At 41.8% G+C, this 27,376-nt stretch overlaps 2 protein-coding genes across 2 annotated transcripts in view; one reads left to right on the plus strand and one right to left on the minus strand.

The window, feature by feature from the left end:
• Window positions 1-7,135, plus strand: part of LOC115138335 (zinc finger protein 395) — a 52,299-nt gene extending 45,164 nt beyond the window's left edge. The window contains exons 9-10 of the mRNA XM_029675093.2: window positions 4,431-4,549; window positions 4,780-7,135. Of these exons, the coding sequence (XP_029530953.1) occupies window positions 4,431-4,549; window positions 4,780-4,891 (231 nt within the window). The 3' untranslated portion in view covers window positions 4,892-7,135. The remainder of the gene's footprint in view (window positions 1-4,430; window positions 4,550-4,779) is intronic.
• A 392-nt stretch (window positions 7,136-7,527) lies between these two features.
• Window positions 7,528-26,840, minus strand: LOC115138336 (prepronociceptin-like). Its single transcript, XM_029675095.2, has 3 exons — window positions 26,752-26,840; window positions 13,032-13,181; window positions 7,528-9,603 (listed from the first exon to the last, which is right to left on the minus strand). Exons 2-3 carry the CDS (start codon window positions 13,155-13,157, stop codon window positions 8,983-8,985), a joined length of 747 nt encoding a protein of 248 aa, XP_029530955.1. The 5' UTR covers window positions 13,158-13,181; window positions 26,752-26,840; the 3' UTR covers window positions 7,528-8,982.
• Window positions 26,841-27,376: the final 536 nt, after the last annotated feature.

Raw genomic sequence — 27,376 nt, forward strand, 5'->3', positions numbered from 1 at the left:
CCCAACCGCCGTGAGACGCAGAGTAGGTGAACGGATGATCTCCACATGTGTGGCTCCCACCGTGAAGCATGAAGGAGGAGGTGTGATGGTGTGGGGATGCTTTGCTGGTGACACTGTCAGTGATTTATTTAGAATTCAAGGCACAATTGACCAGCATGGCTACCAAAGCATTCTACAGCAATACGCCATCCCATCTGGTTTGCTTTTAGTGGGACTATCATTTGTTTTTCAACAAGACAATGACCCGAAACACACGTCCAGGCGGTGTAAGGGTTATTTGACCAAGAAAGAGAGTAAAAATATAGAGTAAAGAGAGTAAAATATATTTGGAATTGTTTAACACTTTTTTGGTAACTAAATGAATCCATATGTGTTATTTCATAGTTTTGATGTCTTCACTATTTTTCTACAATGTTGAAAATAGTAAAAATAAAGAAAAAGCCTAGGTGTGTCAAATTTTGACTGGTACTGTACAGTTTTTGAAAAAGTACTCAATTGTCATACTTGAGTAATAGTAAAGATATCTTAATTGAAAATGACTCAAGTAAAAGTGAAAGTCACCCAGTAAAATACTACTTGAGTAAAAGTCTAAAAGTATTTGGTTTTAAATATACTTAAGTATCAAAAGCAAAATAGAATTGCTAATATGTACTTAAGTATCAAAAGTTTAAAAAACATCTCAAATTCCTTATATTTTTTTATTTAACCTTTATTTAACTAGGCAAGTCAGTTAAGAACAAATTCTTATTTACAATTACAGCCTACCCTGGCCAAACCCGGACGACCCTGGCCAATTGTGCGCCGATTGGGACTCCCAATCACAGTGGGATGTGATACAGCCTTGATTCGAACCAGGGACTGTAGTAAAGGTCGACTGATTATGATTTTTCAACGCCGATACCGAATATTAGAGGACCAAAAAAGCCGATACCGATTAATCGTACGATTTTTTAAATATTTTTTTTGTAATAATGACAATTACAACAATACTGAATGAACACTTATTTTAACTTAATATAATACATCAATAAAATCAATTTAGCCTCAAGTAAATAATGAAACATGTTAAATTTGGTTTAAATAATGCAAAAACAAAGTGTTGGAGAAGAAAGTAAAAGTGCAATATGTGCTATGTAAGAAAGCTAACGTTTCAGTTCCTTGCTCAGAACATGAGAACATATGAAAGCTGGTGGTTCCTTTTAACATGAGTCTTCAATATTCCCAGGTAAGAAGTTTTAGGTTGTAGTTATTATAGGAATTATAGGACTATTTCCCTCTATACCATTTGTATTTCATTAACCTTTGACTATTGGATGTTCTTATAGGCACTTTAGTATTGCCAGTGTAACAGTATAGCTTCCGTCCCTCTAGTTAGCGCGCGCTAACTAGCTAGCCATTTCACTTCGGTTACACCAGCCTCATCTCGGGAGTTGATAGGCTTGAAGTCATAAACAGCGCAATGCTTGAAGCACAACGAAGAGCTGCTGGCAAAACGCACGAAAGTGCTGTTTGAATGAATGTTTACGCGTCTGCTTCTGCCTATCACCGCTCAGTCAGATACTTGTATGCTTGTATGCTCAGTCAGATTATATGCAGGACACGCTAGATAATATCTAGTAATATCATCAACCATGTGTAGTTAACTAGTGATTTTGATTGATTGTTTTTTTATAAGATAAGTTTAATGCTAGCTAGCAACTTACCTTGGTTTACTGCATTCGCGTAACAGGCAGTCTCATTGTGGAGTGCAACGAGAGAGGGGCAGGTCGTTATTGCGTTGGACTAGTTAACTGTAAGGTTGCAAGATTGGATTCCCCGAGCTGACGAGGTGAAAATCTGTCATTCTGCCCCTGAACAAGGCAGTTAACCCACCGTTCCTAGGCGTCATCGAAAAATAAGAATGTGTTCTTAACTGAGTTGCATAGTTAAATAAAGGTATAAAAAATATATAATTGTTTTGTTTTTTTGATCGGAAAATCTGCGCCCAAAAATACTGATTTCCGATTGTTATGAAAACTTGAAATCGGCCCTAATTAATCGGCCATTCCGATTAATTGGTCGACCTCTAGACTGTAGTGATGCCTCGTGCACTGAGATGCAGTGCCTTAGACCACTGTGCCACTCGGGAGCCCGAGTGGTGCAGACGGCATAATTTTTATTTTTTATTAAGTGACGGATAGCCAGGGGCACACTCCAACACTAAGACATCATTTATAAATGAAGCATTTGTGTTTAGTGAGTCCATCAGATTAGAGGCAGTAGGGATGACCAGGGATGTGAACTGGACCAATTTCCTGTTCAAATGTAACGAGTACTTAAGTACTTTACACCACTGGTGCTGTATATATATTTTTTATTTTATTTTTTTTTAATACATTTTCGGTATGGAAAAATGCTTTCACTGTAAACGTAAATGACTTAAACCAGATATAAAGTATCTAGGACAGATAAGATAATTGTTGAGAACTAACAATCACCAAAATAAAAGCTAGATCATCTGGGAGATTTGAAAATTCCCAAAACAATGAATTTAGCAATGAAAATGTTGTTATTATGTTTGAGTAAAACAACACAGCATTAGCCATGGCCAAATGCATAGAATTGCAGGAAATTTCAGTTGAAGTCGGAAGTTTACATACACCTTCGCAAATTTTTTTTCACAATTCCTGACATGTATTCCTAGTAAAAATCCCGTTTTAGGTCAGTTAGGATCACCACTTTATTTTAAGAATGTGAAATGTCAGAATAATAGTAGAGAGAATGATTTACTTCAGCTTTTATTTCTTTCATCACATTCCCAGTGGGTCAAAAGTTTACATACACTCAATTAGTATTTCGTAGCATTGCCTTTAAATTGTTTAACTTGGGTCAAACATTTTGGGTAGCCTTCCACAAGCTTCCCACAATAAGTTGGGTGAATTTTGACCCATTCCTCCTGACAGAGCTGGTGTAACTGAGTCAGGTTTGTAGGCCTCTTTGCTCGCACACGCTTTTTCAGTTCTGCCCACAGGGATGGGATTGGGGATTGAGGTCAGGGCTTTGTGATGGCCACTCCAATACCTTGACTTTGTTGTCCTTAAGACATTTTGCCACAACTTTGAAAGAATGCTTGGGGTCATTGTCCATTTGGAAAACCCATTTGCGACCAAGCTTTAACTTCCTGACTGATGTCTTGAGACGTTTCTTCAATATATCCACATAATTTTCCGTCCTCATGATGCCATCTATTTTATGAAGTCCCTCCTGCAGCAAAGCACCCCCACAACATGATGCTGCCACCCTCGTGCTTCACGGTTGTGATGGTGTGCTTCGACTTGCAAGCCTCCCCGTTTTTCCTGCAAACATAACGATGGCCATTATGGCCAAACAGTTCTATTTTTGTTTCATCAGATCAGAGGACATTTTTCCAAAAGTACGATGTTTGTCCCCATGTGCAGTGGCAAACCGTAGTCTGGCTTTTTTATGGTGGTTTTGGAGCAGTGGCTTCTTCCTTGCTGAGCGGCCTTTTAGGTTATGTCGATATAGGACTCGTTTTACTGTGGATATAGATACTTTTGCACCTGTTTTCTCCAGCATCTTCACAAGGTCCTTTGCTGTTGTTCTGGGTTTGATTTGCAATTTTCGCACCAAAGTACGTTCATCTCTAGGAAACAGAACGCGTCTCCCTCCTGAGCGGTATGACGGCTGCGTGGTCCCATGGTGTTTATACCAGCGTACTATTGTTTGTACAGATGAATGTGGTACCTTCAGGCGTTTGGAAATTGCTCCCAAGGATTAACCAGACTTGTGGAGGTCTACAATTTTCTTTCTGAGGTCTTGGCTGATTTGTTAGATTTTTCCATGATGTCAAGCAAAGAGGCACTGAGATTGGAGGTAGGCCTTGAAATACGTACACCTCCAATTGACTCAAATGATGTCAATTAGCTTATCAGAAGCTTCTACATCCATGACATCATTTTCTGGAATTATCCAAGCCCACAGTCAACTTAGTGTATGTAAACTTCTGACCCACTGGAGTTGTGATGCAGTGAATTATAAGTGAAATAATATGTCTGTAAACAATTGTTGGAAAAATTACTTGTGTCATGCACAAAGTATATGTCCTAACCGACTTGCCAAAACTATAGTTTGTTACCAAGAAATTTGTGGAGTGGTTGAAAAATGTTTTAATGACTCCTATGTGTATGTAAACTTCTGACTTCAACTGTATAGTGGCACCCTGTCCTTGTTTCCTTCCTTAATTTGCAGATCCTTTCAAATCAGTGCAGATGAAGGAGAGGAGACTTGGAAAAGAAGCCTTTTGATTGGATGGGATTTGCGATTCTGCTCAAATCCCTCTTCATTACCTCTAACGCAGGCAGTAATAATATGTGTATGTTCTGTAGTTTTTCTCTGCTCATCATCTGTGTGTTTCCCCCTCTGTCCACCAGGGCGCACCATTCCTTGTGCGGTCAGTCAGTGTGGGAGAACAGTGGCTGCAGCAGCAGAATGCCCCAATTAGGCCACACCCTGCCAGCACCTCTCCCCCACGCAGCCACTGGACCACAAGGTGAGCTATTATACTATACTACATACTATTACTACTGTATTGCTATTGATAACATATCTGCCTCAGTCAATTTGAGTCTAAGGTCATTTCCCTTCTCGCATCCCTCTATGCATCCCTCTCTACACTCTCTGTCCAATTCCATTCATACATTTACTGTCAACTAACTCAATCTCTGACTCTCTCCCTCTTCCATCTCCTCTCTCTTTCCCTCCCTCCCTTTCTCTCTACAGGAGGATCCGTGGCGAGGCTAAGAAGTGTCGTAAGGTCTACGGCATCGAGCACCGGGATCAGTGGTGCACCGCCTGTCGCTGGAAGAAAGCCTGCCAGCGCTTCCTCGACTGAACTCCTAACCGAAGAAGAGAGGGACGAAGAGAGAAAAAGAGATATGGAGGAGAGAAAGAAAGTGAGAGACTGCCAGAAGAGAGGAGCAGTCACCTCTTCAAGTGAAGACTGAGGAAAGATCTGGGCGTCAACCAGTGGAGCAACATGTACGTTGGTGTTTATTTCTTTTATTTTTTGATTCAGTTTTTTTGGTACTTTTTACAACTTTACTAAAAGTTTTTTATGTACTTTGTTCACGTCTTTGAGAACTTCGGGTTCTTGTGTGTTGGTGCTCACGGTGAACTTGGCGGGCGCAGCTTAATGACCTATGACCGGTAACCTATGATCTATACCTGCAGCATAGTCCCGCATCTCAGTTCCTCTGTCTTCCTGCCCAGTGAGGGGCTATACAGGAAGCAGACTTCTTCTCTTCCAAATCTTTGGCCATATCCTATAACCAGCAGCTCTTCTATACCCAGCAGCTATATAGGAGATGCCTATTGCTCTATGACATCATGCCGTCCATAACTTGGCTTGGGAACAAGGCTTTCTGCTTGTTGCCAAGGGTGGACATGAGCCAGGCAGGTGCTGAGCAGAATATCTGATCTGTAAATTAATCCAACTTCCAAATGCCTGGGCAAGAACAGATCCATATGATACAAAGATTAACCGATACATTCACGCTTTGGCTTTCTGTCAGTGTAGGTGGTGGAGAATGAACGATTAGGAGAAGAAAGTAAAGTGATACAAGGAGGGAGTTAGCCCTAAGTAGCAGAGGTGAAGCTTCATTAAATACTTCGTAACAAGCATGCTAAATACAGGACCTATGTCAGAGAGGAGAGATGCTGGCCATCAACTTGTTCAGTTATTTGTTAATAATGTATACCATCTGTTATCAATTCCATAAAGTGCGCTGATTGGCTGGGAGAATCCCCCTTGACCTATAGGATTCCATCCGCTCACGATCTACCAATCAGTAAGTTGTAACCAGTAAGTTGTGTCTTAAGCATTGAGAATTGATTGGAGAGTTGTAATTGGAGGAGATGTAAAATGCAGATTTGGGATTCAATATGCCCAACCCGTCTGATGTGTTTATAAGCCATTTATTCCTGCAAATTCGTATGTAGCTTTTTTTATTGAAATGGGCTTTTTTAAGGAAACAAAAATAATGTTTTGTCGACGTCGACTATGTCATTTGTATTGTGTGTTTCGTTATATTATCCAGCAATGTTGTGTCTATATTTTGCAACTTGTCGTTTTTTCTAAGATGTGTTAAATACAATGTTCCGCCAAGAATTACCATGTTGTGGGATATAGGAATCAATTCACATACTTTAGACCAATCAGATGTCATACACACTGATTTTCACTTCTCTGACTATGATGCAAGCAACTGTTAAAAGTTAAAGACTCAGTATCTCGTCCTTGTTGTTAGCAGCTACTGTAGCTATCCTTCCTGTTTTGCCTTAGTCTTCTTTGTTCGGGTCAACAGATAATCTGTAAGAGCAGCCATTTTGTAAGAGCAGAGTCTTTGGGGGGTACACCAGAAATGGTCTATAATATAGCCAAGTAACAGGCTTTAGTTACACTAACAGATATCATTTTAAGCACTGTAGTTTATTGTTAAAGAGACACTATGACAGAATAGGACATGGTCCTTTTACAACATGGAGGTCATTGGCAGGTTGTGTCTTACATCATTGTAATAAAATTAAACATTCGTATAATATATTTGGGCAGGAATCTATCTCCGTACATTTGTCATATACTTGGATGGCCAATAACCCATACCGCTCTCATTAGTGGCGATACACTAATTTAATTTAATTATCGCGGTTCCTGGTTAGATGTGGAATGTACCACATAGTACCAATAATAATATCTTAAATATGGTGCCAGCATTGAGTCTGAATGCATTTAACAGGCTAAGTTAGGCTTATATTAAAATGATATGCTGCTCGGGGGCATTGTGGCCCTAACCCAAACCCTTGTCACTCTACCACCTATTGTAAATGAACATGCATACATCTCTGTTGAAAAAGCCTTTAATGAACGTTCGGCATAAACAGATGTTTCATATGTTAAGACCCAAAATATATTCATGATTGTTTATTGAAACTCATGTTTCCTTGCGGTAAGCCAATGAATCCACAGAAGCAAAAAAACTAAACAATTGTATTTATATATATATTGTCCTATGTATGTACTTAGAGAAAAAACAACTGTTGAATAAAGTACCATTTGTATTATGATGCACTCATTTTATATGGAATCTGAAATGTTTTTTGTCTTTTTGATGTTGAAATATACTTGATAAAGATTTATCCTGTCAAAAGTAGTCTTTTATTTTGTAGTGTTTCAAAAAAATGTGTCCTGGGCCTTTTAAGTTAGATGTAAAGTTATATTTAAATATGCTCCAAAATATGTGACGGAAACTACTCTAGGCTTTACATTTTGGCTTATGAGCCTGTATCTATACAGGAGATTTTATTCAAGAGAACATGATGATGATAATGATTATTACTATACAAGACAATATTGGTCTGGAAATGTTCTGTGTAATAAATGGGGTGTTGTGGGATTGATACAGTATAAACTGATGTCATCATCTTGTGAACATTCTAGAACATTGGAACAAAACACCTCAAGACACAGAATCATTTGCTGCATGACAAGCCACAAAAGAAATAGTAAACTATCTTTATTGATATGTTCAATGTCTGCTATTTACAGGTTTTATACTGCACGACAAAATGGTTTCACATAATAGCAATGCAAAGAAAAGGAACACTGTTCATACATACAGTAGGCTACATCTTGTGTCTGCTTCAACAAACACACGCCAAGGTTCATTTCAAATCAGAACATTAGCTTTGCCGACAGATCATTTGTATATGAGCATGGATAACCTCCTGCAGTCTTATACAGTAGGAATAGTTTGTTGTGATGTTTTGTACCAAATTATAGTAGACACTATCAGGGTTGATATTGAAGTTTGGAGAATATTTAGAGAATATTAAGAAGTTCTGAACATGTCAATAGGTTACAGATTGAGCCATCCACACACCCAATAATGAGTTTGTGTTATATATCAAATAGTCATGAACATATACTAGCACATTTTCAATTTGAAATCTGAAAGATCATTTTTGGTCAGCCACTAGAGGGTAGCACTATAAAGAGAGTGACGCCCTGATCCGCCAAAGACAATCTCCCTCTCATGTACTGATGTACCAAAGGCAGTACAGTAGCCTATCGATAAGCAGAAACTGCTTCTCCAAGACATCCCCGATAACGCTTGTGGGCGATGTCATGGCGACGTTGGCTAGCTAAACTCTGGCGTAGAAACACGTCATCGGGTCTAACGGTCTCGCGCAGAACTGCGCATGTGCAACCTGTCCAATTAAAGGTACTCCTTCGATATACAGTTGTTTTTGACGAAAATAAAAACGTGCCAGTTTGTCACTTTTACGAGGTTGGAGTAATAGCATGTTCAACTACTTATGACATTGGCTCGAATCTAAGTTGTGCCTTTAGAGTGTTTCAATGAACATCTAAGGAATAATTTTTTACTTATCTCATTATTGACTTCTCAAACCCCAAACCTTGGTCTGCTTGGTCTGTTTCGAAAGTGTTTACCGAAGTCTCGCGATGTTGCGGCTCTGGGTTTAGAAACTTTGTGGATGGTTCAGAAAATCAATGAAAACTTCACTAGTAAGTCATTGAAATCGATGAAGTTTCCACTGAATTTACCCATGTAATACTAATAGCCAAGATTGATGAAGGCAAAAATTTGTTTGAAAAGTTACATTACAGATACAGTATGGAAAAGCAAATAAAGTGTGTTTGTGTGACTATAATAATAATCCAGAGTGATTCTCTGATAAACCATTAATAGCTGTATACATTGTATTTTTTACTATTTTTAAAATTATTTTTAGCTTTTATTCATGATATGTTGATATAGCTATCAATGAGAAATATACAAGACTGAATCTATAATGCTCCAGTGTGGATTTTCATAATCATCACCGTGGTGACGGATTTGAATATTTAGGGGAGGGTCTGGGGTTTGCTAGGTTATGGCAGGGATACGGTTGCTTTGGGCATGGCTACACCTCGTTCTGTTGGGTGATGTCAGTGGAGTAGCTGTTGTAGGACTTGCTGGCTCGGGTGCTCATGCCCAGGTACTGCTTCAGGAACTCACTGAAGCGTTTCTGGTTGTTCCACTTGCGGGCAGATTTCCGGACGCCTATGAACCCGCCGTAGCGCTTCTGCAAGGGCCTTCCAGGGCCCATCAATTTCCTGTAGCCGTGCCTTCCCTTCAGGAACCCCCCAAAGCGCTTTGACAGGCTTATCCCTGCCGCTCCGTCCTGCTCTTTCTCTGTTGCGCTATCCCCCTCTTCCTCGTCCATTTCCTCCATTTCCCGGGGCAGCTGGGAGTTGTAGGCAGCATCGGCGAGGGTTAGCTGTCTCTCACTGCCCAGCTCGTCTGTCCCCAGAGCACGGGCCACGTGGTCAAACCTCTGCAGGGCTGCTGGGTACATCAGCCCCTCATCCCCCTGTTCCTCTTCTTCCTCTGGCAGCATGGCCTCCACCTCCTCCTGGGCCCGTTTCAGCATGTCAGCGCCCCCTATGGACAGGAATGGTAACTGTGGCGGTGCCAAGACCTTGCGACACAGGTCCCAAATGAAGGCAGGGGAGACGTTACTGTCACACTCCACCAGACATACCTGAGAGGAGAGAGGGAGGAAAACAGAGCACATGATCGTTAGATAGAGAGAGAGAGCGAGAGAGAGAGAGAAAAAAAGAAAGAAAGAAGGAAAGGACAATCCAAAGTTATGATTTGTTAGTTATTGGTTCCTTCCCCAATAACCATTTTGTCCAGGGGCTGTACAGAGCAGAGGAGGCTGCTGAGGGGAGGATGGCTTATTATAATGGCTGGAATGGAGTTAATGGAATTGTACCAAACACATGAAAACCACGTGCTAGATGTGTTCGATACCACTACATTTTTTCCGTTCCAGCCATTACTATAAGCCCGTCCTCCCCAAATAAGGTGGCACCAGTATACTTTCTTTCAAATGCTGACGTGAAAATGGCTTTATGCATTTCATTGAGATAGACGATGATACACTGTCAGACACTGGGATTCCCATTGTGAGGGTGGCAGGCTAGAGCCGAAAGGTTGCTGGTTCGAGAACCCGAGCCGATATGCCCTTGAGCAAGGCACTTTACCCTAATTTTCTCCAGGGGCACCGTACTACTATGGCTGACCCTGTAAAACAACACATTTCAACCTACCTATTTGGTGTATGTGACAATAAAACATACAGTATATGTATTTTTTAAAGAATGATAGCAAAATGTTTATGATGCCCATGAAGACATCGTACTGTTCTTCTCTCGCCCGAACATAGTCCTTTCTATGTCTTACAAATACCTCACCTTGAATTAGTATGGCGTCCATGCTATCTAAATGGTCTTTGTGTGAATATATATCTAGAATCAGTCAGTGGGTTTGGGGTTTCTCTGAAAGCATCACAGTCTAGTCTCGCAGTCTCTCAGTGGAGATTCTCCACATCAGAGCTGAACCTGCTATCAACACATACACACACAAATATTATCCTTATCTCAGGGTGCCGAGTCATACCAAAGAATATAAAACATGGGACCCTATGCGTCTCTGATAGATCTGGGGTAAGGCCCTGCGATAGACTTGCGTCCTGTCCATAGGGTGTAGTTGTACATCAAGCTGCCTCACGCTACAGAAACAGGAGATAAGCTCCTGCTCCTATGAGCCGTTCGGCTTGTACAAGCCAAGGCTACTTACTTACATAGGAGAGAACGTAGCAGAATACACTGAAGCCACTAGACAAAGAGGGGGGTCGGTGGTGCGCTAAACCTCCAGCAGTGAGATGGAGAGTATGGAGAGGGCAGAACACTCACTTCTATCCTTAGGAATCAATTAGCCAGCGCAAATTAAAATCCAGATGCCGGGAGGCTGGGAGGGAATAATGCTAAGAGTCAGATATCGTCAACAATATAGGAGGTAGATTGTGGGGAGAATGACTGTGGTGAGAGGAAGGGTCGTTTTAGAGAAGGATGAGGGCAGAGCGTGATGGATGCAGGGGTGCGGGGAGTGAGGGAGATGGTAGGTGCGTCTGTGTGCGCATGCATGCGTGTTTCTCTATGGGGCGGTCCCAATCTCTCTTCGACGACGGCGAGCGCTCTATTTGTGACATCATCAATCTCTCCAGGCGGCGGCAGTGGGCCAACCAGCCGCTGTTTATTGTGTGTGCATAATTAGCCTACGCTCTAAGTTAACTGAATCACCAAAGCTGTTTAAAGCCAAAGGAGCATCTCCTGAGTGAATTAGCTCCATCACCCCACAGACAATCAACCTATTAAAGGGGAAGTGCTTTTCCTGTTTTTTTTTATATTTCCACACTATGAGGTTGGAAATAACACAGAAGTTGTGAAAATGATAATTCCCTTTTGGTGTAAGAGTTTATTAAAAAAATTTAAAAAAACACGTGGATTTTCAGCCTGTTCAGGTGGAATGGAGTTTTTGGCCCACAAGCATGACATCACAATCTGATGTGATTATTCTGACCAATGACCATTTGTATTCTATTACTTTGAAGGGTTAAACAGGTAGGCTCTAGAGTCTAGACGATCCTATCCGCCAATCATGGTTGCGTATGTAAATATTTTACATTTGTATCAACACTCCCACACGATCAGACTGAGCATTTTAAGAGCACAAGGAGGCTCAGGGAAATAAATGATCACAGATATATTTTGAGTTATTTTTATGAAATAAACACACACAGTAATTTATTAGACATACAGTGATTTAAAAATACAATTTAAAACACTGTTAGATTCAGTCAGTCCACTGGTAACACAGTCAGAGTTCCTTGAGATAGTACCCCTTTCCTGCAGTCGAGTGACCAAAAGCGCCCCCCAGAGGCCTCATGGGTGGAACGTTAATATTTGTAATAATTTCATAATTAATAAACATTATATATAGTGTATATAAAAATAAAATAAAAATCCGGTGTTCCTATGTTAAACGAATTTGTTATATTTTAGTCTTATGTGATGTATATAAAGTGTAATATTGAAATGCAAACTCAGAATTGAATACAATTCAACTCTATATATCTGACATAGTACAGGTGTCATAACCAGATCTAGATTATGACAGCGAGATGGACAACAGGGGATTTAATCTGTGTTGAAGTTGATCTCTTCGGGCATTATGTGACTGAGGCAGGGTTAGGCATAGACAGATAAGAGGAATAGAGACATATACTGAACCAAAATATAAACGCAACATGCAACCATTTCAAATATTTTACTCAGTTACAGTTCATATGAGGAAATCAGTCAATTTAAATCAATTCAATAGGCCCTAATCTATGGATTTCTCATGACTGGAAATACAGATACGCATATGTTGGTCACAGATACCTTAAAGGAAATGGGCCTCACAATGGGCCTCAGGATCTCGTCATGGTATCTCTGTGCCTTCAAATTGCCATCGCTAAAATGCAATTGTGTTCGTTGTCCGTAGCTTATGCCTGCCCATACCATAACCCCACCATGGGGCACTCTGTTCACAATGTTGACGTTAGCAAACCGCTCGCCCACACTACGCCACACACGTGGTCTGCAGTTGTGAGGCCGGTTGGATGTACTACCAAATTCTCTAAAATGACTTTGGAGGCAGCTTATGCTAGATAAATTAACATTCAAATATCTGGCAACAGCTCTGGTTGACATTTCTGCAGTCAGCATGCCAAAACTGCACATTTTAGAGTGGCCTTTTATTGTCCCCAGCACAAGGTGCACCTGTGTAATGATCATGCCGTTTAATCAGATTCTTGATATGCCACACCTGTTGGGTGGATTGATTATTTTGGCAAAAGGAGAAATGAATGCTCAGTAACAGAGATGTAAACAAATGTGTGCACATAATTTGAGAGAAATAAGCTTTTTGTGCGTATGGAACATTTCTGGGATATTTTATTTCAGCTCATGAAACATGGGACCAACACTTTACATGTTGCATTTGTATTTTTGTTCAGTGTAGAAGAACAGAGTGATAGACGGATGGAGGATAGGTGTTGTTGGTGGCTTTAGAGACCCTCACCAGTGTGTTAAAGTTGATCTCCTGGGGTAGGATGTGGCTACAGGCCAGGCAGTCTTCCTGGCAGTCACTACAGTGTCCCGGAACACAGAGACATAGCAGCAACAGGGCCCATAGGGGGGTCTTCATTCTCCTCAGTATCGATAGGACAACCTGGGACAGGACACAGGAGAGAGGTCAGAGGTCAATTCATGGTCTTCTGCACAGTCATCATTCACAGTGAACAGCCAGACTGAAAGAGGGGGAGGGAAGGAAGGAGTGAGAGAGAGAATCGGGGGGAGAGAGAGATACAAGGACACAGACAGACATCGCCGACCGACCGACAGACAAAGATAAGTGATAAACACTAAAGCTTTTGTTTATCTGGGAGTTGTATCGACCTTGGCAGTGAACCAGTCTGCTGTTTTGTGACAACGACGTAAGACACACAACAGCTGTTTGTACATCATTAACCAAACTCATCATCGCCTTAATTGAACCCTGAATTAGCGCTTCTGGCATGATGGGAGGGAGCACTATGGCCAAAAGAAACGGGGTGATTTCAGAAGCATTGAAGCATTTCGGAAGCATTGATGCATTTTGGAGTCTTTGTTTTATTGGATTAGTCATCAAGAAGAGATTGGAGAAATATGGAGAGAGGAATCTGAAGCTGTGTTGCACTTGTAACAAACAGAGAACAAGGAATATGCCCATGCACTGATGCGCACACACACACACACACACACACACACGCAAGCATGATATCACTGACCACACCATGTATATGTCAATGACACACACACAAAGGCATAATGCCCAAAAACTACAATTAATAGATGTGTAGCTATTATAGAATTAAAATAATTAGAGATTAAACTTGTTTGTCAGGGACATTACATTTGAATTGTACTGAACTATTTTATTAACTTGCAGTAACGATGATTCAATGTTATCATTCATATCCTGAGAGCAGCTTACCTACACTCTTTAAAAACTGCTTTAGTATAGATAAACAGTAGTTGGAAAAGGATGAGTGTGATTGTAGAACATCATGTGTGAATGAACACAGAAAGGGAAAAGTAGTTATCTTGAGAGTAGTTTCTCCCCTTTCGAGAACAGTTCATACCCCTTTTTATGTTTTCAGTTTTTCAAGTACTTCATTGCGTTTAGTGCTTCCAATGCAAAATGCAGGTCCCAGTGCAGCATCTCAAACCGTTCCTATTTATTTTTCATAGAAACTAAATGGACACAACAAATGAAGTCTCTACTGTATGAGACATGGGAATACACAGAGAACAGTACATACCCAGAAAGCGCTGACCATTCACGTGCGACCCCAAGGGGAACTAGTACTGCAAAGTATCAGAAAGTACAATGTGTTGTCCATTGTTGTTACTCTGCGTCATTCCCTTGAGGGAAGTACAAGAGAGAGCCTGTATTTCATGAACAATCTGTAGTGTTTACTGGTTATTATTCCCCATTGCAGTGAACTTGGACACTTCCAATCGCCTCTCTCTATTGTAGAATCAGCACTTCTACTACAAACAGTAGAAACACATCTCTTTCACGTCCAAAACTGTGACATGTTGTTCTTCTCAGCCATCCTCCTCTAACTCAGTCAAGACACAAAAGCCACTTCACCACTCCTCATCAAATCGATATCCTCCTTGAGTGAGTTTCTACTTAATGGTGTCCCGTGGAACAGCTAAAGAAAGGCCGGCAGGTGGCGAGTGATTATAATGTAGGGGAGTGAATTACAAATACGATACGAGGGGATCGGGCAGGGCGGACAAAGGAGGGGTTGCCGATGGTGTGGTTTTAAAACCACCTTATTAAGTTACATAGATTTTTGCAGGAGATAGCTTGGTTCGTTCCTCATGGCTAGACATTGGAAGGCCGGTTGAAGGGAAGGTAATGAGATTGGGGCTGAAGTATGATGTTCTCTGTGTATCCCAGGAGGTTCTATAGACTATCTACAGTACATCAGTCCCTCCAGGATTCCGCCATTCTGCGATTGCAATTTGTTTAGCAAAATCAACCATTGCATATCATGCGAGGGCTTGCAAATTTGACCAGTCATGGCACAAAACAATCAAATCATTGCAACATTATCACATAAAACGGACCCATCACCGCAGTACAAAAAGAGGGCTCGCAATTTCAACCAATCACTGCAAATTTACTGTATAATATAGTTCAATCAAGCCACACTTAAACAAACACCCTCGTCAGCGCATTTTCGCAACAAATTGGATAAAATAATTGCGTATTGCCATGCAAAATGTCAGAATCTCCATAGCAAAATCAAGCATTTTTGCTCGCAAATGTCACAAAGAATCAGCCTGGAGGTCTGGAGTGTCCTACTGTTTTTTCTTCTTCTTCTACTTGGTAGGTAATTGATTAATTGATTGATATCACTGGTTGGCCAGAGAGTCTTCTCAACTGGTGTCCCCGGTCTGAAATCAGTCCTTGATTATCTGGCTCGAAGGACCACGTTGAATTAGTGAAGGCACTCAAAAAATTCAAGAAACGCACTTAATTAAGAATGAAAATCAGCAGTGTTTCTAGCCTCAAAGCCTCCGGATTTGAGAAAAGGGGATATGGGATTGATATGAGTTAAGATAAGCCCAAGCCTCAGAGGTAACACTGCACTTGAAATGTTCAGCAAGTGAAATGTTCAATATATTTCCTTAAACATCCTCTGTGTTGTGTGCTTTTTCTTTAACCCTTGATATGTTCATTTTGACACCTGAAGGAGCATCAGGTTCTGATGGAATCTCTACCAATTGCATGTCCATCTTTTTGTGAGAAATTTAACTGGTCACTCAAAACATTTATGAATATTTCAATAAAATCAAATGTTATTTGTTACATGTGCCAAATACAACAGGTGTAGATCTTACCATGAAATGCTTACTTACAAGCCCCTAACCAACAATACAAATCAAAGAAATACAGCTAAGAAAATATTGACACTGCCTAGGATATAGGTCCTGGATGTCAGGAAGCTTAGCCCCAGTGATGTACTGGGCTGTATGCACTACCCTCCGTAGCACCTAATGGTCAGATGCTGAGCAACAAAATGTGTTGTTGTGCCCTCTTTACAACTGTCTTGGTGTGTTTGGACCATAACAGTTCGTTGGTGAGGTGGACACCAAGGAACCTGAAAAACTCTCGACCTGCTCCACTCCAGCTCCGTCGATGTTAATGAGGGCCTGTTCGGCACTCCTTTTCCTATAGTCCACGATCAGCTCCTTTATCTTGCTAACATTGAAGGAGCATTCTCACATAGGTGTTCCTTTTGCCCAGGTGGGAAAGGGCGATTGAGATTGCGTCATCTGTGTATATGTTGGGGCGGTATGGGGCATTGGAGTATCACTAGGTTTTCCGGTATGTTGGTATTGATGTGAGACATGACCAGCCTTTCAAAGCACTTCCTGGCTACCGACGTGAGTGCTACGGGGCGGTAATCATTTCGGCAGGTTACCTTTGCTTTCTTGGGCACAGGGACTGTGGTGGTCTGTTTGAAACGTAGGTATTACAGACTCGGTCAGGGAGAGGTTGAAAATGTCAGTGAAGACACTTGCCAGTGATTAGTGATGATTAGCAAATGGTTTATAAGGACCTATATTAAACATCTCATGAATTATCCTTTGAATCATTAATACAGAATTTAAAAGTTGTTTATACACACGTGAATAACTAGCTTACTAACATTTACAATTGTGAATAGATAAATAGTGAGAACTGTTTGTTCATTACTTTTAAATGGTTACCTACCCACAAATACTGTTTATTGTATGCAGGGGTACCCCATTCAGATACATCCATGATATGAAATACGGAGACCAACTCTATGAGGGTTCATTATCAGACCAAAGCAGCCATGCCAGTACCAGTGTAAATACCACTGGGTTTGAGCCACTGATATGATTGACAAATGAGCCTTGTGCTAAAAGCACCATTGGGTTCTCAAGCTCCATTGAGCACTCGTGTGTGTGTGTGTGTGTGTGGTATGGTGGGACCAGAGAAACACACATCCAGTATGATTGACAATGTCCCTATCGACAGAAATGCATAATGAGGAAGAGAAATGGAGTAGAAAGAATAAATAAACGCATGAACAATTCTGTTTATGTGCATTATGACATCACAACAGGTTGTGAGTGTGGCACTGCAAATGAAAATCATGGATAAAGGAAAATATTTAGAGAAATTTCAGCTACTGCACAAAAGCCCTCTACAGCTATTGTCAGAAAATGCTCTACAAGCACAGGAAAACTATGATAAGAGAAAACAAAGACATATTTGCAATTAAGTTGAACTTATCACTTTGCCTTGTAATAGGAGGGAGAGGCCTAGACAGGCAAATTGCTGTAGGAGAATCAGCCATGGCTGAATAATCCGGATTTAACACTTTCCTTGAGATTAGTAAATTATTTTACATTTCCTGGCCTTGATGAGGACACTGCGGTAATGAGGAAAGTGTTGAGCGAGAACAACGGAGAGATACAGAGAGATAGTGGACCAATGATGTGGCCGGAATACTAACTCATCCGGAACCATAGAATCAGAATGGGTTCAAATTCAAATGCTTTGTCCAGAACATTCTTCTGTGGAACGACGTGTCTAACATGATGAACATTCAAGCTGGACTGAAATGGAATTAAATGTTGGATACAGCAGCCAGAGAGAGAGTGAAGGATGGATGAACTGTTTGCCAATATTGGCATAGATCATTCAACACTTTTGAGACGGGGGCATTTGGATGTCTTCTGACGTACACTTCCAGCTTCAGTGTTCCACAGAGAGAGAGGGAAAGGAACCACAATCCCACACATTTATTTCTCACCCCATCCTTTTCACCACATAAGTGGTGTGCGAGAAGGGCCGGCACTGTCTTTCTCGTGTATTTTTATTTCATTTAACTAATTTTAAATTCAGTCTGTAACACAAAATGTGGAATAAGTCAAGGGGTATGAATACTTTCTTAAGGCACTGCAGCTGAGTGAGAATAACAAAGTCTATACGGGCTCCCTAGAGATCAGGGCTCCTGGCCACGTGCCCTGCATGCTGACTAGACTAACTACCAATCTAAAAAGTGTTAGCTGACATAGATGATTGAAGGACTGTCATTGACTGACATAATAAGAAAAAAACAAGATAAAAACTGCTGATGCACAACCAAATTTCAAAATTGCACCGGGTTAATGTAACAATTTTTTTTCAATTTTTTTGGACGGGGGCCCAAAGCGACCGCTTATGCCTGGAATCGGCCCTGTGTGTGAGGCAAAGAGAGGTAATGTAAGTGATCAGAGGTTAAAAAGGCTACGGCTGCCACTATCTAAGAGGTGTTTATATCATCCCTCAATTAGAAAAGGAATGTACCACAGGAGCAGAATGCGCACACACACACACACACACACACACACACACACACACTCACGATTTTGCCAGGCACAATATTGTATGAAATATTATTTTCCCAGTATCTGCAGTTTTTCCCTCACGCTCTCATTCCCTCCTTCACACCTGCAGCTCATCAGCAGGTCCCCGTCTCCAGATAGCCCAGCTATAATTGTTTAATTAACCGGCTTATTGCTGAGTAAATCACTTAATTAAACACAGTAATTGGGTTATCAAAGTCCTCTGGTGAATCTGACTGCTAGACCTGCTAATAATAACCAAAAAATGACCCATGGGGTCTGTGTCTTTCTTGACTCTGTCTGTCTGCTCCCACTACAGTCAAAGGAATAGGACCAGTGTTCTGGGGAAGGCTGGGATTCAATCCGATGGCACATTGTCTGCTATGCACCATTTGAAGGTATTTTCTGATGGAGCCGACATATTCAGTGAATACCATAAATGCGGTCTCCGCGAACATAGAAACATTGCCTTTACATGCCACATAGCAGACGAAGAAGATTATGATTGAAAATAATAATAGCTTGTAAACAAGGTGCTTCAACTTGACATCCTGTGTGGTACGTGTCTAGAACATTTCAAGCTCATGATTTCAATGGATACAATAAAGACAAGCTATTAGGATAGAATGGTACTGAGGGAAATTAACAACCACAACCTCTACCGAGAATGCCAGTCACGACAATATTCTTCAACATATTACAACTTTATCGATGAACGAGGGCGGATCAGTGACAAACGTTGATATACCATGCCAAACATCAGCCTCTGTATCAATAGTATACATCACTAACTATCAGTTAAATGTATCATCTTCCACCCTGTAAAACCACATCAGTATTGGTCCCACAGCACCACGGATCAATATAGCGATAGATTGATATTAACTTAGAGCAGTGGAGGCTCATCAGAGGAGGAAGGGAAGGACCATCCTCCTCAGTGAATTTTATTTAAAGAACAAATAATTCAACATTAAAAAGTTATCATGGTTATATAAAACTGTACTAAATATAATCACATCACCAGATAATTGATTAAAACACACTATTTTGAAATTAAGGTCTACTTTAGCCTCAACAGCACTCTGTAGCGTAGCACTATGTTGTAGCCGGAGGACAGCAAGCTTCCGTCCTCCTCTGGGTACATTGACTTCACTACAAAACCTAGGAGGCTCATGGTTCTCAGCCCCTTCCATCGACTTACATGGGAATTATGACAACTTCCGGAGGACGTCCACCCAAATGACGTTGTCCACCCAATCAAAGGATCAGAGAATGAATCTAGTACTGAAAGCATAAGCTACAGCTAGCTAGCACTGCATAAAACTTGGTGAGAAGTTGACTCAAAGAGAGAGAAAGACAATAGTTGAACAGTTTTGAACAAATGTATTTCTTCCAAAATTAAGGAGAAGCAAGAGAGAGAGATCAACATTTTTTTTCACTTTGAGATTCACTTAATTACTTAGCTAGCAAATACAGCTAGCTAGTTTAGCCTAATCAAACACCCTGCTCAAACAGAGGGATGCTACGTTAGCTAACTGGCAACCCAACACAACATTGGAACTCTTCCAACTTTTGGGCCAGCCGGTTTAAGTGCTAAACTACTAGGATTACTAACACATTATTTCATTAGGTATGTTGACTATTGTCACGTTCGCTGGAATAAATATCGGACCAAGCTGCAGCGTGATATGGTTTCCACATATTTTTTTATTGAAAACGCACAAAAACAACAAAGAATAAATTAAACAAACAACGAACCGCAACAACAGAGGTGCAACATGCACTAACTCAAAACAATATCCCATAAAACACAGGTGAAAAAATGCTACTTAAATGTGTCAGTGTCTAGGGTTACCCGAGAATGGTGCGACAAAAAGAAAAATCCAGTCAGTGGCAGTCTTGAATGTACCCGTCACGACTTCTTCCGAAGTCGGTCCCTCTCCTTGTTCGGGCGGCGTTCGGCAGTCGACGTCACCGGCCTTCTAGCCATCGCTGATCCACTTTTCATTTTCCATTTGTTTTGTCCTTGTCTTACACACCTGGTTTCAATCCCCCAATTACTTGTTCATTATTTAACCCTCTGTTCCCCCATGGTTGTTTGTGAGTGATCGGTTGTTTGTACGGTCCATTATTGTAGGACTGATTTATTGTGCTTGTATTTGTGAATATTTGAGTAAATTACGTTTATTACTCATATCTGCTGTCCTGCGCCTGACTCCTCTACACCAGCTACGCACAGGCACTATTGCAGAATCACTCACCCGCTGAATGGAGTAAGCAGGAGCAGACTCTCTCCCTGTGGTGATAGAGGAGCGCGTCCAGCAGCACGCAACCATGTTGCAACGTCTGGGCACCGCCATGGATCGCGTGCTGCAGACGATAGATCGTTGGGAGAGAGGAGGAGGTTTTCCAGCGCCTCCACCAGCCCCACTACAGCAGGCCCCACTGTCCACCCCTCCTTCACCCGGTCCCAGCGGGATTCGGCTCGTGCTCCCGAGGGAGTCCTCGGGCACCTGCAATGGGCCATGAGGCGGCAGAAGGCGAGCGCTGACCGCCACCACAGTGAGGCCCCGGTGTTCGCACCGGGGGACTGGGTCTGGCTTTCGACCCGAAACCTGCCCCTCCGCTTGCCCTGCCAGAAGCTGGGCCCGCGATTTGTGGAGCCATTCAAAGTCCTGAGGAGAGTGAACGAGGTGTGTTACAGGTTACAGCTTCCCCCCGTTTACCGTATTAACCCCTCATTCCATGTCTCTCCTCAGGCCGGTGGTGGCTGATCCACTCCAGGAGTCTGAGGTGCGGGAGGTTCCTCCGCCCCCTGGACATCGAGGGGGCCCCGGCGTATAGTGTTCGAGCCATCCTGGACTCGAGGCGTCGGGCGAGGGACCTTCAGGTCCTCGTGGACTGGGAGGGGTACGGTCCGGAGGAGAGATGCCGGGTGCCGGTGGAGGACGTCTTGGACCCGTCGTTGCTGCGGGAGTTCCACCGTCTCCATCCGGATCGCTCTGCAGCTCGTCCTCCGAGTCGTCCCCGAGGTCGGTGTCGGTGCGCTGCTGGAGCCTCTATACCAGCTACACACAGGCACTATTACAATACCGCCGTCCAATCTGCAGCAACTGCATGATGCCTTCGCATTAGTATGGACCAACATCCTTGTGGACACCTTGTAGAAATGCCCCGAAGAATGTCAGGCTGTTATGGAGGCAATGGTACTAGACCCGGTGCTAGATGGGTGTATATATCAATAATAGCATGACACACTTCAGACCTGTGATGGAGTGAGAGGCAGCAGCAGAGTTGATTTGCTGCGACAACCATGACGTGGCAGAGGCTGATCTAATAGAGAAGGCATTAAGAGATACACATGGACCTAAATCAATCTCTCTCTTTATTGAGATGAATTCACTTCACTGGAGGTTAGGAGTAGAGGTGAGGCAGTTCAGAGGTGTGTTACACACATGCGCACATATACGCAAACACATGCACACAAATGTGTATATGCATGTCCACACCTACGCACGCATACAGCCACACACAAGCACACATATCTGCAAACACCTCATCCCTGACTGTAGAAAGGGATAATAAACGGGACAGAGAGATCTCATAAGATCCTGGAAATGCACAAAGAGAGAGAGAGCCCAACTGAGTTGTGGCATTATGATTGGATTAACACACTCTAATCCTGTGAGTTTAGACTAGTCCTCACCAGGTGTTCACCACCACACACACGACCTCCGACCCCTTATCAAAGAACACCCCATGAGCTGTCAATAATGAAGGGAATGGAAAGATACAGACCTCAGATTTTTCCTCCAAACACATGTCATTGCGTGTCATTCTGTTCAGCTCCCAATTTATCCAACAAGGATGAGCCAATTAGAAAGAAGAGGAACAATACTTTTTTAAATACATTTTTCTAGGGAGATTTAGGACACTGTTCCATAGGGCACAACGTAACGAAGCATTTGCAATTGAAAACTAATATTAGAAAAACAGTCAACTAATTTCTTATTTCTCCCTCAATTGATAAAACATGTAAAACGTGTCTATATGGTATCCAGCTGTGTAGGGCAGGGTGAAAACATGTAAAACGTGTCTATATGGTATCCAGCTGTGTAGGGCAGGGTAAAAACATGTAAAACGTGTCTATATGGTATCCAGCTGTGTAGGGCAGGGTGAAAACATGTAAAACGTGTCTATATGGTATCCAGCTGTGTAGGGCAGGGTAAAAACATGTAAAACGTGTCTATATGGTATCCAGCTGTGTAGGGCAGGGTGAAAACATGTAAAACGTGTCTATATGGTTCCAGCTGTGTAGGGCAGGGTAAAAACATGTCAAACGTGTCTATATGGTATCCAGCTGTGTAGGGCAGGGTAAAAACATGTCAAACGTGTCTATATGGTATCCAGCTGTGTAGGGCAGGGTAAAAACATGTAAAACGTGTCTGTCTATATGTTATCCAGCTGTGTAGGGCAGGGTGAAAACATGTAAAACGTGTCTATATGTTATCCAGCTGTGTAGGGCAGGGTAAAAACATGTAAACGCCATTTACACACCTTTGTAATTTTGCGTGAGCTTTTACACACCTTTTGTGAAAAAAATCTATTGAAAGTATTGAAGCCACAAATAGTATACCATACTGTCTAAAATACTGTATATTCACGACTTCGGGTCCAAGGCATTGAAGAAAAAAATGCAATCCAAATGATTCTCAATTCCATTTTGTATTTCGGAAAATGTACACCTTAGAACCAATACCACCAGGCACCCCTATTTGGAATAACCCCACCTTACCTCTAGAATTTAATGACAACACCTTTAAGTCCTGCTTCCAAAGTGGCATCATTCATTGTTTACATGTGTACTATGAAGATCTCTATTGTCATTCAATCAATTACAAGAAAGATTTGGATAATCCAAGGTCAATTTCATTCAGTTCTTACAACTCAGTTTTTCAATAGGACAATGGCCCAACACACCTCCAGGCTATGTAAGGGCTATTTTACCAAGGAGGAGTGTGATTGAGTGCTGCATCAGATGACCTGGCCTCCACAATCACCCGACCTCAACCCAATTGAGATGGTTTTGGGATGAGTTGGACCACAGAGTGAAGGAAAAGCAGCCAACAAGTGCTCAGCATATGTGGGAACTCCTTCATGACTGTTGGGAAAGCATTCCAGGTGAAGCTGGTTGAGAGAATGCCAAAAGTGTGCAAAGCTGTCATCAAGGGAAAGGGTGGCTGCTTAGAAGAATCTAAAATATATTTAGAATTGTTTAACACTTTTTTGGTTAATACGTGAATCCATGCGTTATTTCATAATTTTGATGTCTTCACTATTATTCTACATTGTAGAAAATAGTAAAAATAAAGAAAAACCGTTGAATGAGTATGTGTGTCCAAATTTTGGACTGGTACTGTACATGCCATTAGACTATATATATATATATATATATATATATTACAAAATCAAACATAAACCAGACACATTTGACAGAATTTGAAAATTGTCTGTTGACCATCTGTTACGCCCTGACCATTGAAAGCTTTTCTTTCTCTATGTTGGTTAGGTCGGGGTGTGACTAGGGTGCGTCATCTAGGTGATTTATATTTTTATGTTGGCCTGGTATGGTTCCCAATCAGAGGCAGCTGTTCATCGTTGTCTCTGATTCGGGATCATATTTAGGCAGCCATTTCCCCTTTGTGTTTTGTGAGATCTTGTTTTTGTGTAGCTGCCCAAAACGTCACGTTTCGGTTTTCTTCTGTCTTGTTTATTGAGTTTATTCATTATTAAACATGTGGAATTCTACGCACGCTGCGCCTTGGTCCAATCATTATGACGATCGTGACACCATCTTTGAGAATGTTTTTTTATAATTGGTGTTTTTTTGTGTTGTATATTAAAAAATAAAACTCACAGAAAAAATATTAAGTATGGAGAGTGTTACTTTTTTCACATAACCAACCATGTATTTTACCACTACATCACTGATGGAGTCCATATTAGGAATGCAGTTTGACGACTTCCTGATATGGATGCCGTTAGTCTTGACTCTCTTTTCTCCTCAGACTGAGTGGCTGCCTAGTACTGCCGGTAGTACTACACAACTGATCCACAACTATATTTGAGGGTTTCCAACAACTTTTCAACTATTACAACATAACATAAACCGTGTCATTAACATGACTCAAGAGTAGAACGTATTTTGTGTCTATCTGATGCTGAGGCCCATTCAAACAGCTGCACAGAAGAACAACAAGAGAGCTAATCAAGGGCTAATTTCACAGTTTACGCAAATCTGTGTCGTGCCGGATGGGGAACGTTTAGAATTATTCTGCCCGCAGGTCTGAGGAGACAGCGTTTAATTGTCTTGGAATCCCTTTAAAATAACATTTATACACTCCTCTCGCTCTCTCTTACACACACACACGCAGACAAGAAAATATGCATGCAGTCATGCAGACACACGGGCGGGTGCAAAGCAAGCAAGTACGCAGATGCACGCAAACGCACACACAAGCGCACAAACACACAGACACATTCTGAGTCTAATCGGTGTAGTGAAGACGTAACGGCAGAAAAACCTGGTCCCTGAGACGATAATATTGGTCACGACTGGATTTTGAACCAGGGTGTACAGCCATGAAGCTGTACATGCCCACTGAGCTAAAGCCTAAGCATATGCTTGGGGAGCTAACGCAAGTCTTCAGGAATATGCTAAAAGGAAATAATACATTATTTCGTTCATTTGAGGAATTTCAAGTGAAAAAATGTCATCCTAAAAAAAGCCTATTTGGATTATGTTCAGGTTCACAGTGTTTATAAAGAGTATCTTTTGAGAAAAATATAAAGATCATTTGATTAAGTAGAGGCTTGCTGTGCTCTCAAATATCAGCCTGTAATGAAATTTGACCGATAGCAGCTCTGGTCGATGTGCAGCTTTAAATCTGACCTCCTGGGTCCCTCTGTGCCTTCACCACTCTGGAAGCACCAGTATTAGCCCATCAACTAGCCTTTATCGCCCAAGAGGCTGTTAGTCATGTACAGTTTAAGACAATAATCAGTTAAAAGCTCGTTAAGAGCTGGGAATCCTGATTGACTCCTTTAAATAAACCCAAATTGATATTGACTGATATTCAAAAGGAAAACCCCTCCATCAAACAAACCACTGTTAAACCAGGTTTGGAATTAACCTTTAAAATAATCAAGTTGAATCAAAGCCAATTAAAAGGCAGTAATTAATTAATTGTAGATAGCCACTCATTTAAGTGGTGGTGGTGGTCCATTAACAGAACACACAAACTGAGTCCTGGAAAGGAACAGAAACTGCCCCCGAGCTTTCGCAGGCATTATAGGCAGCTATGTGGTTCATCCTCTACCGTCATTAGATCATCAACAGTAAATGTATTTGCACCTAGTATTTTGCACCTAAGCATAAAGATTGAACATTTCATCCTCTCCCTCGGGTATTAACTGTGTAAAATAATAGTCTTGAATCGTCTCTGTGGAGATGCATTGATTTGAGGACCAATAGGATAATAATGAGAGTAATGGCAAAAATATGCTCCTGTCATGGGTCAGGACTTTAACTGTGCCACAAGCACCGGGAAGAGATAGAAAGAGCACAGAAAGAAAAACAACACCGAAAGACATTGAAGAAAGACAGCAGCGATAGAAAAGGGGGGAAGAAAGAGCGCACAGAAAGAGAAAGAGCGCAGACAAAGGGAATAAACGAGAAAGAGTGCTCGGCTTAAGCGGTGAGTGTTTACTAGCAATTACTCTTGATACACATCGCAAAACTCCCCGAGGTATGTACCGTACAACCCAATTAAATCGCTAAGAAGATAACACTAACAAGTTGCTGTAATATATTGCCATGTTACTTCACATTCTCAGGGAATTAAATGACAGTATGAGCCACACTATTTTCTGCTTTTCTCCTTATGTGTTTGTGTCACATCAGATACATCTATCAGACGGATTCAACCAACTTATTGTTGTGGTCTTTCCATTTCCCTCTTTTCAGTTCTTCTCATTTGTTTTCAGGTGCAATGTACATGCCTCGCATTTAAATGACAGTGTGGAAAAGTCCACCCAACTTCAACGAAAACCCAGAGAGAAATGATACGCTGCTCAAAACTAATTAACCCTAAAAACCCAATTCCCAACACTATAAATAAATACTATAAATAAACTAGCCGCCATAAGATATGCCAAACGGCACAATGTCACCACGTCCCATCTCAAACCAAGCCAGGTGAGTTCTCTTCCACCCCCACACCTTAAGCCAATGTCCGAAGGTCTAAGGTCAGACTTACCTGTGTATGAGGCGTTTGGGCGTAGGTCTTTTGGGTGATTTAGGTCTACAGTACAGTAGATCTAGTAAGTGTCCTGTCTTCTATCTCAGTGTATTTCATCTATACAGACAGGCTGTTGCTCAGACCTCTTATAGAGGGACACACCCCTCCCTTTGGTGCAGCCCCCTGCATCCCTCTTTTACTTTCATCACAGAGAGGAGGGGGGCTGGAGAGAGGGGGGAGAGGGTGAAAAGAGAGAAGGGGAATGGTTGGAGAGTTGGAGAGCGAGGGAGGGTTTGGAGACATGGGGAGAGGGAGAGGGTGGATGAGGAAAGAGAGGGGGAATGGTTGGAGAGTTAGAGAGAGAGGGAGGGTTTGGAGACATGGGGAGAGGGAGAGGGTGGATGAGGAAAGAGAGGGGGGAATGGTTGGAGAGTTAGAGAGAGAGGGAGGGTTTGGAGACATGGGGAGAGGGAGAGGGTGGATGAGGAAAGAGAGGGGGGTATGTTTGGAGAGTTAGAGAGAGAGGGAGGGTTTGGAGACATGGGGAGAGGGTGGATGAGGAAAGAGAGGGGGGAATGGTTGGAGAGTTAGAGAGAGAGGGAGAGTTTGGAGACATGGGGAGAGGGTGGATGAGGAAAGAGAG

This window comes from Oncorhynchus nerka, linkage group LG12, assembly GCF_034236695.1.
Source record: "Oncorhynchus nerka isolate Pitt River linkage group LG12, Oner_Uvic_2.0, whole genome shotgun sequence".
Classification (NCBI taxonomy): Eukaryota; Metazoa; Chordata; class Actinopteri; order Salmoniformes; family Salmonidae; genus Oncorhynchus; species Oncorhynchus nerka.

Bases quoted from the DNA above. Each gene is read 5' to 3' on its own strand.
- LOC115138336 (XM_029675095.2), bottom strand. From the start codon at position 13,157: ATGAAGACCCCCCTATGGGCCCTGTTGCTGCTATGTCTCTGTGTTCCG. The intron at 9,604-13,031 runs GTGAGGGTCTCT...CTCTCCTCTCAG, and splicing joins AGATCAACTTTAACACACTG to GTATGTCTGGTGGAGTGTGA.